The sequence below is a fragment of the Mustelus asterias genome, chromosome 26, assembly GCF_964213995.1.
Source record: "Mustelus asterias chromosome 26, sMusAst1.hap1.1, whole genome shotgun sequence".
Classification (NCBI taxonomy): Eukaryota; Metazoa; Chordata; class Chondrichthyes; order Carcharhiniformes; family Triakidae; genus Mustelus; species Mustelus asterias.
In genome coordinates this window covers 42,639,660-42,660,801 of record NC_135826.1, presented here as the reverse complement: position 1 = coordinate 42,660,801, position 21,142 = coordinate 42,639,660, and the positions used below count along the sequence as shown (strand labels likewise).

Genomic DNA, 21,142 nt, shown 5'->3' with positions numbered 1-21,142 from the left:
CATACCGCACAAGTTTCATCCCATTCTATCCACCCCATTTCAGCAGATCTTTCTATTCCCTTTTCTCTCATCCTCTTGTCTATATAGCTTTCTTCTGAAGGTATCGAAGCTATTTGCTGTATAGTGAGTCTGTGGAGGTCATGTACAGCTAATCCTGGCAGTTTGAGCCATTCCAAGTGGCTGCGTTTTAATTTTCTTGATGGCTTGTGCAGTATTAACAAGTATTTCCACTGCAGGAGAGACGAGGACCACAGTACCGATTACCTTCGGGATGGTGGCTTCCTTTTGAATTTGGCTCTGTCGAAGTTTCTTAAGCAGGACAAGTTTGGCCTCCTCCAGTCGTAGCTCTTCCTTTAACTGCTTGATCATTCTCTCTCGCTCCTCTGGCGTGCTTTTCTGTAAGGAAAAGGCCGGTATATTACTTATAAAACAAAGTCTGCCAATTCTCTCCCACTATCCGTCTAAAGGCACTGGGCTTCAATTCCACAGGATTGGCCAATTTGCCTAAGCAGCCAATCTTCAGCTGCAAACCTGAGCATTCATTGTCAGAGGGCTATTCCACCATTGTAGGATTACAGAACCCAGCCATATCTGTGCAAGCACAATTTCTAGTGGGGTTCACTAGATCACGATTAGGGTCAGGAATTCTGGCTAATTCTTCCTTCAGGCTGAAGTAACCAGCATCAACTGCAACAGCTCCCTTGGTGGACAGCAGCTAATTCAGGACAGGCCAGGAATCAAACCCAGTGTTCTGCAGGGAAATTTAGTAATGCCCTTACTATGGTGTTCTTTATACCCTTCCACCTTGTTTCCCTACAGCATACAATAATCCAAGCTAGAAAGACAATCTCGGATTGTACCAGTGTCTGGCCTCTGATCTATAGCTATTCATGGTGGCATTGCTGGAAATAGGATAACACCATTATTCTCAGCCTGCAGGAGAATCTCCTGAAGTTAGCAAGTTGTGCTGGGAAACACTTCCACAAGCACGGGGCAGCTCCCTCAAGAATACATTAGGGTGGAAGTTTCTAGACCAGCTTCAGCAAGCTGTTGGGCCGCGGGGGAATCGCAGGTGTTTGGTCCCATCTAAATGTCCAGTCGATTTGCATTTGCCAGCACAGGGTGTTTTACGTTAATCAGGAGTGGAATCTCACATCTCTAATCAAGGACACCAATCAAAGCAACCAGATTCAGAGCGGCCCAGCACAGGCCAGGAACTGAATGAATGGTGGGGTCGTTCATTTTTTAAAATGTGTATTTTACTCGAGAATGTCAAAGAAATGTAGGCGGCATGCGGTGTGGGATTACAGGGATAGGATGGAGGGAGAGGGCCTGGGTAAGCGAATCTGTCAGAGTTGGTGCAGACTCGATGGGCCGAATGGCCGGCTCTTGAGCAAAGAGACCTTGATTGAGGGCAGGGGATTAACTAGTGTTTATTCACAATTATCTTTTTTGTATCGAATTTGTACCTGCAATGAACGAAGTAGTAACTTCAAAGAAACGGCCAAGACACGATGGGCTAAGTGACCTCATTCTGTACTTTATAATTCTGCCTCCTTGTTCCTGCTGATTCCATTTTTTCTTTAAAATATAGCTAGAACAAATATAACTTTACTCTAATTCCTGTTCCGTTCACAGGATTAGGCACAATATCCCAGTTTCTCCCCGAATGCCCCACCTGCTGCAAAGGCTAACCGTATGGAGAAAACACTTTGGGGATGGCTAACACTGTCACCGGCCATTCCATTTCAGAATTCACTTTTAAGAACACTCTTTAAATCAGTTTATGAACCTTTGCTACTTGTTCCTGCTTCTGTTGTCTCCGTAAGAGTTTTAACACCAGGTTAAAGTCCAACAGGTTTATTTGGTAGCAAATGCATTAGCTTTTGGAGCACTGCTCCTTCGTTAGATGGGGTGGAAATCTCTGTTGTCTCCCACAGAGATCACAGAATCCTACAGTGCAGAGGGAGGCTATTCGGCCCATCGAGTCTGCACCAGCCTCTATCCCACCCAGGCCCTACCCCCAAACCCCATGCATTTACCCTAGCTAGTCCCCCTGACACTAAGGGGCAATTTAGCACGGCCAATCAACCTAACCTGCACATCTTTGGACTGTGGGAGGAAACCGGAGCACCCGGAGGAAACCCACGCAGACACGGGGAGAACGTGCAAACTCCACACAGACAAACTGGGAATCGAACCCGGGTCCCTGGCACTGTGAGGCAGCAGTGCTAACCACTGTGCCACCCTAATTCCCTGCCCTGCAGGTACAAATCAGACATCCCAGGTACAAATCAGATACAAAAAAGATAATTGTGAATAAACCCTAGCGTTTAAAAATATTAAACTGAAGTTACTGGTTCTGTCTCACCATAATATCATCTGTATTTGCACTCCTTCCTGGATCTTTCGAGAGCCCATTCATCCTGGGACTCGAAGGTTCATTGTCAGAAAGGACGATGATATCTGGAGATGGGGCACGCTTTCCCTTCTTCATTTCTCTGCAAGAGATCGGATGAGAGGTCAAACAAGGCAACTGAAAATTAAATGGCCAAAATCATTCAGCCTCTAGTGGGCAAGTACAACTTAACACCTCATGCCAAACGAATCCAAGATTTCCATTCAGCCCAACTGGTCTGTGTCAAGTGTTTGTGCTCCACAGAAGTCTCCTCCCACTCCACTCCATCTAATCCTGTCAGCATATCTTTTATTCATTTCGTTCACTTGCATACTTATCAAAATTTCCCCTTAACAGGGCGAAAGCTATTCAGCACAACTGTACCTTATGGCAGAGAGTTCCACATTCTCACCCCTCTCTGGGTGACAAAGTTCCTCCCGAATTCCTTACAGGATTTACATAATCTTTATTGTTTGATGGTCCTCAAGGTCTCAACCGCCCAGGGAACAGCTTCTGCCACACCTACATAAATATGTCTCATCACCTGTGCTCCCCAATATAACCAGATGTGTTTGTTTTTTGGGTTGCTGTTGTGGGGAGGTGGAGGGGGTGAATGAGTACAGGTTGGGAAAGGAAGAAAGGGGCAGGACACAAAGTTATTCTCCACACAGACCTGATCACAGGCATGGAGGGAGAGCAAATGGGCCTTCCTTTGTTGATCCTTGTTTCACCCCACTGCTATTTTGAAAACAGTACAAGCTCCGCAAGGCTGTGTAAACTTCCCCATCTCAGCGGACCCAAATGTGCGGTTTATAATCCAACTGTTCAGAAGTACATCAATAGTCAGGGGAGAGATCACTGCAAGGGGACCATGGGAGAGGATAGATTACCTGCAGTTAGTTACCTTGGAGATCTGTGCAACTCTGACCTCACATTTCTCACTGTCCCACATTGCAGAGTCAGCAGATAACAATTACTTTAGGAAGGACTCTCTTTTTAATATTTTTGAAAAACAACTGTCCTTGAAAGTTTAAAACTAGTCCTTGCACATCTCAACAAGTCATAGGACCACTTTCAACTACTGAGCGAAATGAAGAAAGTCTTATGCTAACAGCACGCTCATGTAGCCCCTGAATCTTGTGACACAAATTGTATTTTTTCTGCTGCTCCCTGCATACACTGCTTAAGGCAATCAATAGGCTTTGGCAGAGGTGATGCCTCTCATCAGCTAACCGACAGCATCCTTGCATCTCAGTGACTGGGAGCAAGCTTCCTGTATGCTAATTGGCCCCAGAGAAGAAAAGTTATCACATGACTTAGGCATTTCCCTTCCTCTGTCACATGACCAGCCCCAGTGGAACCCATGGCAACAGCCGGCTGAAACTGGTCTGTGACACATTGCCTTCATTTTGTGAAGGGGAATAGGGTTCAGGTACTGAAACAAAATGGAGCCCAGCGAACAGGCAGAAGATAAAGAGCAGACTTCCACCGGCTCAGGCGTCACTCCCTCACAGCTTTAGTTTGTGAATTGAGGACTAAGCTTGATACATACACAAAAATTCCTTTTAAAGCCACTAACAAGAGTCCTTAAAGCGAGTTTCAAAAATTTCTTTGGAACTTTCAATTAAGCCAATGTAACTATTTTACGTACAAGAAAGTTCACAGAAACATGATGTCCGTTACAAGGTCTCTCAACCTGCTCACATCTGAAGGAGGGAACACAAATATGCCCAGTGACAGGTACGTTTATCTTATCACTGTTAAATTCTGTATTAGACTGAACCATTAGTGGGTCTTGCAACAGCTTGACCTTTCTGGGGGACTGAGGCAGCCCCCGAAACCTTCAGGCACTTGGTCCAAACTTTCATCAAATGGTTAGGAAAAGTCAGCATGGGGCAGCTTCTGGATGTGGACTGGTATCTGGCCTTCGCTGCAACACTGGGCAAAGGACATCCCCGGTGCTATTAACTGACAACATTCAAGTGCAATTTGGGGAAACCCAAAAATGTTATCATATGTGAGGTTTGGGATTTCATATTACTGCCTTATACAAGATGATTTAGAATGCATCATTGTGGATGTCTTTCTTGACTCTAGTCCCCGTCAGGCACAATTCAGGAGTATGAAGAATATAGTAATCTATATTTGCCTGGATGAGTTTGAAACTGTCAAGAGCAAAGCAGTCTCCTTGATGGGCCTAAACACTCATTGACTCAACTGAGCCACCAAATCTACTTGGCAACACCTAAATAGACAAGGGCAGCAGGTACATAGGAACACCTTCATCTACAGTCCCCTGCAAATCACACACCACCCGAAAATGCCCTACCTAATGGCACAACGGGGGCACATTGATCAACTAGACTGCAGTGGCTCAAAGAAAGTATTAATGGATAACATGAACAGGTAATAAATATCGGTGTTGCCCCAGCGATGCTCATACCCCAGTAGTTTTTAAAAATAAACTTCAAAGCATGTGTTGATTGTGGAATATACATTTGGAACAGCCACTCTTCCCAGTGGAGGCACCATCTTGGTAATAACCAGCCCCAAATACCTCCAATCAGATATTTGCAGCGTACAGAAGAATGGTCATTTGAATGTCAGTGGTAATCTTTAGTTAACAGTAAAAATTTACTTCAAAATCGGTGGAAAACCCTTTACAAGGCCAACTCCAAGTCACCACCTGCTGCAACAACTTTTACAATAGAACGCGAGGACTGCTGCACGTCGGCAAGTTCCCAACACAGTCATTGTTCTCTCTCAAATAACCTCAGAGTTTGGAAAGGTGGGACATTGAGAGGATATCTGATCCAACTCTATTTGACTTAGCTTGTGGGATTCATTATGAATCAGCCGGTTTCCTTAGTCTTTTATACCTTTCAGCACAATAGACTGTAAAATACACAGAAACAAAATTAATGAAATTTGGAGACACTTCAGATCTAAATGTCTTTCTTTATATATACAGGAAATTTCAATAATGCTCTTCCTGGTGTAGACTATAAACATCCTGTTTAACCGTAACAAACGACGCCATTAACCTAAAGTGAACTGCAATGGTACATGCACCAAGGCAGGCAGGTCGTGGCACTGAAAGATATGGATAGACCTGGATACCAGTGCAGTTTGTGCCATGGATAAAAGGGAAGTATTATCACTGACCAAATAATGAAAATATCTCCACCAGTAGAACTATTTTTCACAATAATTCTTTTCTCCCATTGTTCCTCTTTCTGGTTGTCCATTTTTAATCGAGGTATTTTCCTGCTCAAAGTCCAAGCTTTCTACTGTAGCTCTTCCCATTTCCATTGCAGTTTGCCAGATTTGAATATACTTGCCTCCAGCCACCCTTGCCCTGTTGGCTTGGTTCTATTTGTAACACCTTATCAGCCACCTTTGGACTCATGGGAGTCAATCTTCCTCGAAAGTGAGGGATAGTGAATATTTGTAAGATACTCCCTTACAGATGCCATGTTATCCTTCTTTTGCTTTTCCCCTTTAAATATCCATGGCCCAGTGGTTTGCAGACAGGAAAGTCAGCTGTAGCCTCACACAAAATAACCACAGATACAAGTGAAATAATGTCAATGTATCATACATTTTTCATGAACTGCTATTTAATGCTACCGTGGGTGGCATGGCAGCACAATGGTTAGCACTGCTGCTTCACAGTGTCAGGGATCCAGGTTCAATTCCCGGCTTGGGTCACTGTCTGTGTTGCACATTCTCCCCGTGTCTGTGTGGGTTTCCTCCCACATTCTGAAAGACGTGCAGGTCAGGTGCATCGACCCGAACAGGCGCCTGAGTGTGGCGACTAGGGGAATTTCACAGTAACTTCATTGCAGTGTTAATGTAAGTCTTACTTGTGACTAATAAATAAACTTTAAAAGTATTCAGGTAACCGATTAACTTTTCAAATTTTGGTCAAGTCTATTGAGAAAGTGCAGATATTTGAGCAGCAAATATTAACATTTCTGGAACAGGACTCGGACATTTGTTCCCTCCAAATCTGTTCTGCCGTTCTATTTGATCATGGCCAATGATCTGCTCGCTCTCCATTTGTCCACCCTTTCTCCCCGTCTATCTCTTCATGCCCTCAGTTAACAAAATCACATCAAAAGTTTCACCGTGTAGGGAAAATCCCACCATCTCCCTGGCTGGAGAGCCTAGGACAAAGGATCTGAAGTCTCAGGATGACAGCTTGGCTATTTGGGAATGACTGAGAGGAGAAATTTCTTTACTCAGAAGGTTGTGAATCTTTGGAATTCTCGACCCAGAAGCTGTGGGTCACAACATCGGGTATATTCAAGTCTGAGATGAATAGATTTTTGGACACAAATAGAATCAAGGGATATGGAGATAAAACAGAAAAGTGGAGTGGGACATCGGTCAGGGCTAGGCTCAAGCAGATGAATGGCCAATGCCTGCTTCAATCTGTGACTTTACCAAGTTAGATATGTCTTTCTTTTCCAGGCCCTCAGTTCAAATCCTGCTTAGACTTGTACAACATCACTGTCGGCAAAGCTGTGACATGATAAGAGTTGGGGTAATATTACTCCAGTTTCTGGTAGGCGTGGAAGTACAGGCCAACTCTAATTTGGCACAATTTTGATCCAAAACGCACCTCTGTTATTGTAATGTGATGTGGAGATGCCGGCGTTGGACTGGGGTAAACACAGTAAGAAGTTTAACAACACCAGGTTAAAGTCCAACAGGTTTATTTGGTAGCAAAAGCCACACAAGCTTTCGGAGCTCCAAGCCCCTTCTTCAGGTGAGTGGGAATTCTGTTCACAAACAGGGCATTTTAAGACACAGACTCAATTTACATGAATAATGGTTGGAATGCGAATACTTACAGCTAATCAAGTCTTTAAGACACAAACGTGAGTGGAGAGAGCATCAAGACAGATCTTGATGCTCTCTCCACTCACGTTGTTTGTATCCCCCACAGTCCAAAGATGTGCTGGTTAGGTGAATTGGCCATGCTTAATTGACCCTCAGTGTACCCGAACATGCGCCAGAGTGTGGCGACTCGGGGATTTTCACAGTAACTTCATTGCAGTGTGAATGCAAGTCTACTTGTGACTAATAAATAAACTTTACTTTGACTATGGGACAAGTCCAGTTCGTCAATGTGTCAGCTTGGCCCAGCAGTAGTTCTCTCAAGGTCAAAACCCACTTCAAAGCTCAAGTGCATCATCTAGGCTGCCACCACTTAAAGTTCATGTCTTCCAAATAAGATGTCAAACCGAGGTCTTATTTACCTGTTCAGTTATTACCTGAGCCAGAATGGTGGGGGCTCAAATCCCACTCGAGTGATTCAAGCACAAAATCTAACCAGAGATTCCCACCCAGTATTGCAGTTAAGTGGTGCAATCTTCCAGACAAGGTGTTAAGCCAAGCCCCTGACTGCCTTCTTGGGCAGATGTAGCATAATTTTGAAGAGGAACTGAGAAGCTCTCTTCCGGCTAATATTTGTTTCTGAACCAACATCACTAACATTGGTCAGCCGTTCATTTATTTCGTTGATATCTGTTGGAGCTTGCTGTGCACAAACTGACTGCCGTGTCTCTTCACATTGCATTACAACAGAAGCTGCACTTCAAAAAATGCATTGAATTGACTGTGAAGGGGTTTGGGATGTCCTGAGGTCATGAATGGTGCTATACAAGTGCAAAGCTTTTCTTCCTTTACTACCCCATGGCATGATCTTGGTGAACACAGTACGAAGTCTCACAACACCAGGTTAAAGTCCAACAGGTTTATTTGGTAGCACAAGCCACTAGCTTTTGGAGCGTTGCTCCTTCATTCATTACTTACCTGATGAAGGAGCAGCGCTCCGAAAGCTAGTGGCTTGTGCTCCCAAATAAACCTGTTGGACTTTAATCTGTTGAGAGACTTCTTACTGTGTTTACTCCAGTCCAATGCCAACATCTCCACATCATGATCCTGGTGTGCAGGCTAACATTTATCCCTCAACCAACACCATTGAAAACAGGTTAGCCATGCTTTGTTGTTGTTTGGGGGGCTTTTTTTTTGTCCAAAGTCAGTGTCAGTCTCTGGCTACTGTCAACTACAGACCTTGGCATGGAAGAAAATGGAGTGGGACGTGCGTGCCCACCTCCAACCCTGCCATTCTTCCAGAGGTTGAGAAAAATGTGCGCTTCATTATGCTTGAAAACAGAGTGTTTGATTCATAAAGGGTTAACAAGGAAAAAGAACAGATTCTGCCAATTGTTCCAAAATGCCTGACAGTAAATCTCAATTGCTGCGAGGTCGATGGGCAGACAGTTATTTGCTATTAGTGTCTCGTGACACCCATTAATCCTTAATGCTGAATTCATGGCTTTGCCTTTTTTAATTCTATAATTTTCCTGGAGGTACCAGGACTGAACAGCTTCAGTTCAGTTGTAGAAACCTCAACATGGTGAGGTGACTGGACTTGCTGTAGAGTCTGACGAGCCTTCACAATGGGAAATAATGTTGTTTTCTTGGAAGAGTTCAGCAAACACGGGAACCTACAAGAACTGAAGAAGCCATTGTGTTCCCTCCAGACGATGCTATAGTTACAGCCTCCATAAATTGTTAGCAGCCATCATTAAGCTCATATGAACAAGATTTGCAACCTTATTTATCTGTTTTTCCTCCCGTCTAGCTGACATCATCACTAAACGGGCTGCTATTCTTTCCATCCACCTCTTGACAGTCTTGTAGCTTAGAATCATGTCTCCTTTTTAAGCAGTCCCTTGGGATCGAGGATGACTTGGTTCGCTTCAGGTTTGATGGGTTCTGAGTTGGCCGACAAGTCCACTGCGCAATCTTCAGACTCTGCCACATGCAGGGCAGGCAGTGCTTAAAAGGGTTGGGTAGATTTGTTTGGAGGTTTCTGTCCTCTCTCCGATACCTTACTGCTGTCTCTTTGCGTTCCTGACAACCTCTCAAGGTGCTCAATGCCTTCCTGAATAAACCATTTTGGTCAGTCACAAGCCAAGAACTCCCACAAGTCAGTGGAAATTTTGACATCTTCAGGGATACTTTGAGGACATCTCTTAAAGAGACCCTAGCCATTGCCCAAAAGGGACCAATCATAGATCCCATTTGAAAATTTCAAAACCGATATTGACTGAATTTTGTTAAGGGTTTTGTGATCTAATTCTAGGAATCAGTGAATGAACCTACCCTGAACTGATTCTAACGCAATTATATCCTTTAAGTACAGAAACCAAAACTGTACATAATATTCCTAATGCAGTCTCACCAAAGCCCTGGATAGCTGTAGCAAATTTCCCTACTTTTATAATAAAAACAGTAAATGCTGGATAAACTCAGCAAGTCTGGCAGCAGCAGTGGAGAAACAGAGTTAATGTTTTGACTCCAAATGACCCTACTTGATACTTTATTTGTCTTGCAATACATGCCAACCATAAGACATAGGAGCAGAATTAGGCCACTCGGCCCATCGAGTCTGCTCCGCCATTCAATCAATCAATGGCTGATATTTTTCTTATTCTCCATTCTCCTGCCTTTTCCCCATAACCCCTGATCCCCTTATTAATCAAGAATCTATCACTGTCTTAAAGACACTCAATGACCTGGCCTCCCTTCCTTATCATTTGCTGTACCTGCAGATCAACTTATGATTCTTGCACCAGGACATCCAGATCCCGCTGTGGCATATGTAGAGTTCTGCAGTCACTATCCAACTAAATGATTTACTGATTTTCTATGCTTCCTGCCAAGGTGGTAAAGTTCTCATTTTCCCACATTATAGTCCACCTGCCAAATTTTGTCCACTCACTTAACCTTTAGACTCTATGTCCTCTTGACAACTTACTTTAACTGTCTTTGTGTCATCAGTAAATCTTGCTACAGACGTTCCTTCATCTGTGCCACTGTCCTCCCTTAAATGCTTTCCTACTCTCTCCTTTCTCACCTCCCCTGCCTCCCGTACCTTGGGAGTGTTAAAACTATGAAGGAAGCACTGCAGCCAACACTGCTTGGGGTACTGTCACCTTCAATTCTATCACAGTGCACTAGGGGTTACAAATGACCTTCGCTCTCAGAAATCAGGTCCCGGTGCAACCTGATACAATGTTGTGAGGGTTGCTGGGCAGTTTATTCAAGGGAGATATCGGGTCGCTCAGTTCAAAGACAAATGCTCTACGTGACTCGCTCAGATATGCACCCGAGCGTTTTCGATTCATTGTTTCTGCTACAGTTTCAATATGTGCCCATCAGCAGACGCTGCTTAAATCAGGAACCTTGACTTCCACCCTTGGCACTACCTGAGTGCACGAGCTAAATCAGGCACAGTTCACTCAGTGAAGGGGAGAAAGAGCTTTTTTATAATTAGGGCAAGATTTAAGGTAACTGGCAAAAATGGGTATTTTTAAAAAAAATCTGTAATGCACTACCTAGAATGGTACTGGGTAGGATGGCCTCCTCCTGTTTTGTGTTATTCTACAAATCTACAACTGCTGTAAATTCCAGCACTGTGTGACTAACACTTTTGGGATAATCGACTATCAAAATCTGATTAGAGCGCTCATTCTTAAGATCTAGAGGCTGCCAAGCCACAGCATCACTGGCATAGAGAAACTAAAGCCATGTGCAAACCTCAAACTGCATCTTCACCCACCAGCTCGCATCCAAAGCTTCCTCTTCATTAAATTAACACTGAATTTCAACAGTGCCTTATAGGGAACTTAAGTATGTGGAGTTACCCAAGAGCAGATGAGATCCCTGCACTGGACTACCCCAGATCCTCAACCAAGATTCCTGCAATTGATTTTGATTTGATTTATTATTGTCACATGTATTGGTATAGTGAAAAGTATTGTTTCTTGCGCGCTATACAGACAAAACATACCGTTCATAGAGAAGGAAACAAGAGAGTGCAGAATGTAGTGTTACAGTCATAGCTAGGGTGTAGAGAAAGATCAACTTAATGCAAGGTAAGCCCATTCAAAAGTCTGACAGCAGCAGGGAAGAAGCTGCTCGAGTCGGTTGGTACGTGACCTCAGACTTTTGTATCTTTTTCCCGATGGAAGCAGGTGGGAGAGAGAATGTCCGGGGTGCGTGGGGTCCTTAATTATGCTGGCTGCTTTGCTGAGGCAGCGAGAAGTGTAGACAGAGTCAATGGATGGGAGGCTGGTTTGCGTGATGGATTGGGCTACATTCACGACCTTTTGTAGTTCCTTGCGGCCTTGGGCAGAGCAGGAGCCATACCAAACTGTGATACAACCAGAAATAATGCTTTCTATGGTGCATCTGTAAAAGTTGGTGAGAGTCATAGCTGACATGCCAAATTTCCTTAGTCTTCTGAGAAAGTAGAGGCGCTGGTGGACTTTCTTAACTATAGTGTTGGCATGGAGGGGGGAGACAAGGAGAGGTTGTTGGTGATCTGGACACCTAAAAGCTTGAAGCTCTCGACCCTTTCTACTTCGTCCCCATTGATGTAGACATGGGTATGTTCTCCTTTACGCTTCCCGAAGTCGATGACAATCTCAATTGACAATTGATGACAATTGGAATCAAGTCATCCCTACTAGGAAACAAATGCATGAAAATATTATACACAACGGATGCTGTTTAATTTGTGACAATGTCTGCTGGCATTCACGTCTAATGGAGCTACTTATGACAAGTAGCAGAAAGCCTCAATCTCACAAATACCTGATACCACACCCAAGATTGCTAATTGGATCAGAATGTGAGGTGTGAAACTAGATGCAAATCCCTTTGTTGATGATAGGTTTATTTACAGAGTGCAGCATTGCAGATGCCTGCCTTCTACCTAGTGACACAGTGAACCCATCAAGTGTATTTAATTAAACAATGTCCTGCACCTGTGCATCTTATTATAATTAACATCCCATTAACACAGCTCAGCCTTCAACACCATTATTCCTACGAAACATCTCCAAACTCCGTGGCCTCGGCCTTGGCTCCTCCCTCTGCTACTTCCTAACTCTCAGAGCACAATCAGTAAGGATAGGCAGCAACACCTCCTCCAAGATCATCCTCAACACCGGTGCCCCACAAGGCTGTGTTCTCAGCCCCCTACTATACTCCTTATACACCTATGACTGTGTGGCCAAATTCCCCTCCAACTCTATTTCTGCTCTTATGTCTTTATGGTCTTAAGGCACTTGGGGCCAACGTTCAAAAAGATAACTTTTGAAGAACGTCTTAAAGGAGAAATCAGTGGCTTCAGTAGGTAAGGAGCCTTAATGGAGGTGTTGGAGAGTGAGCGGACAACACCACCGTAGTGGGTCGGATCTCAAAAAATGATGAGACAGAGTACAGGAATGAGATGGAGAATCTGGTGAACTGGTGCGACAACAATAATCTCTCCCTCAATGTCAACAAAACAAAGGAGATTGTCATTGACTTCAGGAAGCGATGTGGAGAACATGCTCCTGTCTACATCAACGGGGACAAAGTAGAAAGGGTCAAGAGCTTCAAGGTTTTAGGTGTCCAGATCACCAACAACCTGTCCTGGTCCCCCCCATGCCGACACTATAGTTAAGAAAGCCCACTAACGCCTCTCTCTTCTCAGAAGACTAAGGAAATTTGGCATGTCAGCTACAACTCTCACCAAATTTTACAGATGCACCATAGAAAGCATTCTTTCTGGTTGTATCACAGCTTGGTATGGCTCCTGCTCTGCCCAAGATTGCAAGAAACTACAAAAGGTCATGAACATAGCCCAACCCACACGCAAACGAGCTTCCCATCCATTGTCTACACTTCCCGCTGCCTCGGCAAAGCAGCCAACATAATTAGGGACCCCACGCACCCCGGACATTCTCTCTCCCACCTTCTTCCATCGGGAAAAAGATACAAAAGTCTGAGGTCACGTACCAACCGACTCAAGAACAGCTTTTTCCCTGCTGCCATCAGACTTTTTAATGGACCCACCTTGCATTGCATTAACTTGATCTTTCTCTACACCCAGCTTTGACTGTAACACTACATTCTGCACTCTCTCGTTTCCTTCTCTATGAATGGTATGCTTTGTCTATATAGCGCGCAAGAAACAATATTTTTCACTATCCTAATACATGTGACAATAATAAATCAAATCAAAAACACAAGTGAACATCCTTAATGCATACTCAAGGAACTCCCTGCAAAATCCAGTGTATCACTGAGGGGCTTGGTGCACTGGAGTTATGAATTTCAAATTCTCCGTACGTCCTTCTCACTCTCCAACACCTCCATTAAGGCTCCTTCCCTACTGAAGCCACTGATTTCTCCTTTAAGATGTTCTCCAAAAGTGACCTTTTTGAACATTGGCCCCAAGTGTCTTAAGACCATAAAGCCATAAGACATAAGAGCAGAATTAGGCCACTCAGCCTATCGAGTCTGCTCCGCCATTCAATCACGGCTGATATTTTTTTTCATCCCCATTCCCCTGCCTTTTCCCCATAACCCCTGATCCCCTTATTTCTTGTTTCTTAATATTCCTCTGTGAAGTGTCCTGGAACCTTTTACCACAGTAAGGGTGCCATATAAATGCAAATTATGAATCCAAACAGAAAGGGATATTAGACTATTGGTTAACACTAATCACAGAGGAGAGAATAGGAGGCTTGGAGAGGGAAATGTGAGGAGAGTGACGAGAGAGTTGGGAGAATGGGAGAGAAGTGAGGAAGAAGGGGTAGGGAGAACCTGGAAGAGCTGCAGTGCGCTCTAAAGCCTCACACAGTGACGCAATGGAGTTTACAGAGTGCTCCTTTCACACTTCATTTCAGTCACCTGCTCATTTTGAGTTGCAAAGATGGCTTCCCCCTACTCCGAACAGCCAGATTGTTGTGAACTGCTCCAGAGTGGCTTTCCCTCACTGGCCTGTACAATAACCACTATGTAGAAGCGTGGGTGGTGGGTTTGTAGTCTCTCTCCCTTTACTGCAATAGATGGTCATTAAAGAACACACACAAACTGCTCTACTTCAACACTGCGGTAACTTCACTGCAGTGTTAATATAAGCCTACTTGTGACACTAATAAATAAACTTTAAACTGCTGTTAATAAAATCATGACATTAAAAACACCTTCATAGGTTTGACCTTTCCCGCTTTACTCAGGGCACCAACAGGTATCACTGACACACATGGTGACAAAAGCCGTCTCAAAAGGCTTTCCCGGTGAAGAGTTTCCACTTTGTAATATGTATTTACTCAAATGGTTGAGGTGATTAAAAACAAACTGTCTGAAAACTAAAAAGACATTTATTCACTCAATGCCATATCCCATCCATCAAACATCGCAAAGCTTTATACATAAAATGAAGTACACTACAGGGAAGATTAGGTAAATGCGGCAAACTACTTTGTGCATGGGAGATCCCACAAAATATTGCCACAGTAATCAGAGCGGCAGGGAGCTGCTGGCACCCTCGAGTAGCTTTTACCCTCCAGTAACTACGCTCCAGTTTTTAAAAATGTATGAACCTAGACAGTTAGGGGTGATGGCCTATTCAATAATGCAAGTGTCACAACCGATCCCGTCACACCATCCAACAAAAATAACTTGCATTAATAAAGAACTTTACACAACTTCAGGACATCCTAAAGCATTTTGAAGTCACACGAGGCAGTTAAGTACTTTTGAAGTGCAGTCACTCTGCTGCAATATGAAAGAGGTAGCAGTCCATTTGTGTACAGGAAGCTTCCACAAACGGCACGTGAATAGAAACCAGGTAATTGCTGTTAGTGATCTTGATGGTGGGGCAAATATTAGCCCGGGGCACAAATGAGAACTCTTTTTTTCAGATCTTTCACGTTCACCTGAAAGAGCAGACAGAACCTCAGTTTAACGTCCACAGTGGAGCAAGCCGAGATTTCTGCGCTCAAGCCTCTGGCAAAGGAGATTGCATAGAGCAAACACAGTGAACATGGGGGCGTGAGGAAAGGAAAGATTCAAAGCTTTACCAAAAGATTCTTTACACTGAGATTTCTTCCTGCAGTTCTTACATGGGGCTAAGGGTGCGAGTTCTGTGAATGTCAGATCAAATCCAGCTCTGCAACATAAAGTGATAACCTTTGTCGTTTTTGGCTTCTCCCCAGGCTGAGTCCTGACAATTGAACACTCACCAGCGTTGCTCTATTATGTAGCTCAGTGTGCGAGCTGTTGGATACCACTGACCATTCCAAGCTTTTGTGTCACTGCCACGTTGGCAATCAAAGTAGTTAATGAAGGTAATGTGGTTGGAATCTCAGCAGACAAATCACTTACATCACCACACACATGCACACACATTTGTTTCAATTTTTTTTAAAAAGTCCTTCAGCTGAGAATAAAAACCATTCTAATAGCATTAAAACGTGCTTCTGTAATGAGTGTTCAGAGTTAGCTGTACCAAGGTTTTCAGTGGAGGGGGAAAACACAATTACGTGGTGCGGCAAGTCCAAAACAATAGTGGCCCCATTGATCCATCACATCTCCCTCAGTTTAACTGAGATCCATGCATTGTGCTTTAGAAATGCAAGCCATTTTAATGCAGCTCACTCCTCAAAGTTAAACAGCACTTGGGTTTAAAATAAGTTTAAAATTAGCATCATTTTGGATCATGAACCTCCCAATGTTCCCTCGTCAGGAGCCAAACTTTAGTAACCCCACAGAACCATCATATAAATCTATAGCTCTCACTGAAATTAGTGCGCACAGGCAGCTCACTGCTGTCTGTGAACAATGCAACAACCCAGGAGAGAATGAGACCCGAAGTGGCTGGGGGTGGGGTTGCTGAGCGTGAGCTGGCAGACCCCTACTGGGCAGGAAAACATCTCCATTTTTCAAATTGGAAGAATACAATTCACGGAGAGGAAATGAAATAATTCAATGACTAATTAAATACGTAAACTTTGAGAACCTTCCCAAGGAGTATTCCATTTACAGCGCAGGAGGCCATTTGGTCCATTGTGTCTGCTCTGGCTCTCCCGAGGAGTAATTTATCCATTGCCACATATTTGCTTTCCAGGTAACAATCCAATTCTCTTTCGAATGCCTCACTTGAACCCGTCTCCACCACACACTCAGGCAGTGCATTCCAAATCCCAACCATACACAGGGAAAAAGTTTTTCCTCATGTCACCATTGCTTCTTATGCAATTTGTGTCAAATCCTTGCCCTCTGGTTTTTGATCCTTCAGCCAAAAGCTAAAATTTTGTCCCATCTGTTCTGTACAAACCCCTAATCGTTTTGAATATCTCCATCTCCTCCCAATCTTCTCAACTCCAGCAGAAACAGTCCCAACTTCTCTGTAATTGAAGTTCTTCTGAATCTTTTCTGCACTGATATATTCACATCTTCCCTAAAGTGCGGCTCCCAAAACTTGATGCAATACTTCAGTTGAAGCCAAGCCAATGTTATACACAAGTTTAACATTTTTGCTCTTGTACTCTATGCCCCTCTTAATAGAAGGGTGAAGATGCCGTATGCTTTATCAACTGTGCTCTCAACCTGTCCTTCCAACTTCAATGATTTCTGCACATATACAATCAAGTCCCTTGGCTCCTGCACCTTCTTTAAAATTGTATCCTTTATTCTATAATGTGTCTCTGCATTCTTCCTACCTAAATGAATCATTTCACACTTCTCTGCATTAAATTTCATCTGCTACTTGTTCGTGCATTCCACCAGTCTGTCCTTTTGAAGTTCTACACAATCTTCAAGGTTCACAAATTTTGAATCATCCACAAATTTTGAAATCGTGCCTTGGACGGTCTAGGTTATTAATATACATGAGGAAGAGCAAGGGTCCTAACACCAAATCTTGGAGAACACCACTACGAACCTTTCTCCAATCTGGAAATCATCCATCAACTACTGCACAGTTTCCTGTCACTCAGCCAATTGTGTATCCATGTTGCTGCTGTCCCTTTTATTCCATGAGCAATAAGTTTGCTCATAAGTCTCTTGTGTGGCACTTTATCAAGTTACTTATTCATTCTAAACTTCCATTCATCTTTAAGAACTCTTTCAGGTGAAATTCTTCAGTCTGCGTCATGTCAGATCCAGTTTAAGATTATAACCTATTATAGAATTTATTAAATGGAGTACAAGCATTTAATCGCAACTCTCACCCATAAATCAAACTAATCTATATACTTTATTTCTGAAATGAGGTATCAGATTATTCTTATTCCATTCTGCTAGTCAAGTGGAATTATTTATATTTACAATTGATAACTTCACATTGTACGTCAAATGACCTCAGTAAAGATTAGCCGCTTTATACTGTTTTGGAACATCAGGCAGTTTTAATAAGGAAAACATGGGCTATGTATTCAAAACGTAGGCGTGAAACTCGTGAGATTCCGTATTCCCAGTTGCTAAGGAGTTAGCTGGGGAACAGGAGGGTCAGGGATGAGGAGGTTGGTTCAATTCAAATATATTACAGGTTTGCAACAAACTTCCATTCTGTACCAAAGTTATCTACAACTGGCCTTAGATAAAAAGAAGTGCTCCAAGGGGGAAAGGCCTCCCGTGGCGTTCAAAAGGTAGAATGGGTATTTTTAAAAATTTGTGTGTGTCATAAGTAGGCGTTACTAATGAAGTTACTGTGAAAATCCCTTAGATTGCAGCTTTCAAAATATTGAGGAACAGATGGGGTAGGTAGAAATAGCTTCTGCTGATTTTGGGAGCCCAGGAAGAGGGAACATCGAGCCAATATTTCAGGATTCCAGGTTGGAAACACTGACACACAAATTTGGAACTTGGGTCAATTGGCTTGCTATAGGCCATTTCAGAAGTCAGTTAAGAGGGGTCTGGAGTCACATGTAGCCATGATGTGGAGATGCCGGCGTTGGAGTGGGGTAAGCACAGTAAGAAGTCTCAACACCAGGTTAAAGTCCAACAGGTTTATTTGGTAGCACAAGCCACACGCTTTTGGAGCGCTGCCCCTTCATCAGGGGAGTGGGAGTTCTGCTCACAAACAGGGCATATAAAGACACAAACTCAATTTACAAAATAATGGTTGGAATGCGAGTCTTTACAGGTAATCAAGTCTTAAAGGTACAGGCAATGTGAGTGGAGAGGGTTAAGCACAGGTTAAAGAGATGTGTATTGTCTCCAGCCAGGACAGTTAATGAGATTTTGCAAGCCCAGGCAAGTCGTGGGGGTTACAGATAGTGTGACATGAACCCAAGATCCCGGTTGAGGCCATCCTCATGTGCGCGGAACTTGGCTATCAGTCTCTGCTCAGCAACTCTGCGTCGTTGTGTGTCATGAAGGCCGCCTTGGAGCGGAGAAGCTACGACATCTTCTCCGGAGCCTTCAACATGTCATCGATGAAGACGAACATCTCGCCAAGGCCATCCCCACACCCCTACTTCTCACCTTCAAACAACCACAAAACCTCAAACAGACCATTGTCCGCAGCAAACTACCCAGCCTTCAGGAGAACAGTGACTGTGCGACCACACAACCCTGCCACAGCAACCTCTGCAAGACGTGCCGGATTGACACGATGCCATCATCTCACGTGAGAACACCATCCACCAGGTACACGGTACATACTCTTGCAACTCGGCCAACATTGTCTACCTGATACGCTGCAGGAAAGGATGTCCCGAGGCATGGTACATTGGGGAGACCATGCAGACGCTATGACAACGGATGAATGAACACCGCTCGACAATCACCAGGAAAGAGTGTTCTCTTCCTGTTGGGGAATATTTCAGCGGTCACGGGCATTTGGCCTCCGATCTTCGGGTAAGCGTTCTCCAAGGTGGCCTTCACGACACACGACAACGCAGAGTCGCTGACCAGAGACTGATAACCAAATTCCACACACGAGGATGGCCTCAACCGGGATCTTGGGTTCATGTCACACTATCTGTAACCCCCACGATTTGCCTGGGCTTGTAAAATCTCACTAACTGTCCTGGCTGGAGACAATACACATCTCTTTAACCGGTGCTTAACCCTCTCTCCATTCACATTGTCTGTACCTTTAAGACTTGATTACCTGTAAAGACTCGTATTCCAACCATTATTTTGTAAATTGAGTTTGTGTCTTTATATGCCCTGCCTGTGAACAGAACTCCCACTCACCTGATGAAGGGGCAGCGCTCCGAAAGCTTGTGACTTGTGCTACCAAATAAACCTGTTGGACTTTAACCTGGTGTTGTGAGACTTCTTACTGTCATATGTAGGTCAGACCCCAGGTAAGGATGGCAGATTTCCTTCCACATTAGTGAACCAGCTGGGGTTTTGCAATAATTGAAAAACCCAGATTTTATTAATTCACTGAATTTAAATTCTACCAGCTGCCATGATGGGATTTAAACCCATGGTTCCCAGAGCATTAGCCTGGGCCTCTGGATTACTAGTCCAGTAACATTACCACTAAATCACCACCCTCACCATTTGATGTAGTTTCCCTCAAGGCATGAACGACTGCAAGCATATTACCCATGCTGCAGAACAGTGGATCGAGATCAGAAGGTAAGACTTGAGGTCACAGAGATAAACCAGGACTTCAAGGCCTTAAGCAATGCTGCTTAATCAGTATCAGTGTGCTTGTCAACTTGTAACATTTCAAGGATCTGCTTTATGGGGACACTCCAACACTAATCAAGATAATTACAATTGAGCAAGGCCCCTGTGCCCGTCTTAATTCATTCAACCGGAAGGCCTCGAAATTCCTCCCACTACAGTGTCCAATTGTTTCTTAAACAACTCAGGCATTTTTTGCGTCCACTACTCAAGAGGCTGTTCTGTGTGTTGATGATCCCTTGTAGGAATAATTTCCTAACAGTTCAAAATTTAACTTTTACTGCTTTGACTCTGTCCCCGTCATTTTAGGATAGAATAGAATCATAGAATCCCTGCAAAGGAGGCCATTCGGCCCATAGAGCCTGCATCGACAACAATCCCACCCAGACCCTATCCCTGTAACCCAACGTATTTACCCTGCTAATCGCCCTGACAGTAAGGGTCAATTTAATATGGCCAATCAAACCAATTTTATTTATTACAATTTTTCAGGTTTACAGTTTCCTTTCCACTATCTTGTATATCTCTACAAGATTGCCTCAGGTATAACTCTTTTTTTTTCTAACTCCTCAATAATTGAATGTGTCTCTTGTGTGTCAGTGATCAGAGCAGGCCACTGTCCTGAGGCAGCCTGGCCTCAGCACTGTTTGATCACAACTTCCACTGGCATATTCTCTGATGATGTACTTGTTCTGCACAAGGTGCTTTTGCAATGTTGTGTTTCAATGCAAAAATAAAATGGCTCCAGGAAACGGGAAAAATCCACCAACTCTGAAAAGACCATCAGGGTTTGATGCCCACCAGTTGGAATTAGCCATCTTATTCTCAGTCTCCTTTTCTCCAGAAACATGTCTTAATGCTTTTTTCAGCCCACATCCCAGCAACTCATTCAATAATAATTTCATGCATTACATTAACACTCCGGGTTTAGAGTTAAATTAAGCGGGAAGCATGCATGGACTAGGGTAGCATTTCCTAAAGTATAGAAGATTAAAGGTGATCTAACTGAGGTGTTTATGATGCTACATTGACAGGATGGACAGAGGAGACATTATTTCCTGTGGTGAAGATGACCAGAACAAGAGGACCATAACCTTAGAATTAGAGGTAGGCTGTTTACACAGTGGTTAGCACTGCTGCCTCACAGCGCCCAGGGACCGGGTTCGATTCTCGGCTAGTGCGGAATCTGCATGTTCTCCTCGTTTCCTCCGGATGCTGCAGTTTCCTCCCACAGTC

The 21,142-nt window shown here is 43.8% G+C and overlaps 1 protein-coding gene across 21 annotated transcripts in view; it reads right to left on the bottom strand.

Annotated features, from left to right (window-relative positions):
- The window catches only part of gatad2ab (GATA zinc finger domain containing 2Ab), a 130,604-nt gene that overhangs the window by 34,228 nt on the left and 75,234 nt on the right, over positions 1–21,142 (bottom strand). For all 21 annotated transcript variants that reach the window (XM_078198581.1, XM_078198579.1, XM_078198571.1 and 18 more), the window contains 2 exons: positions 2,372–2,501; positions 265–396 (listed from right to left, as the gene is read on the bottom strand). In XM_078198581.1, coding sequence (XP_078054707.1) covers positions 265–396; positions 2,372–2,501 — 262 coding nt within the window. The remainder of the gene's footprint in view (positions 1–264; positions 397–2,371; positions 2,502–21,142) is intronic.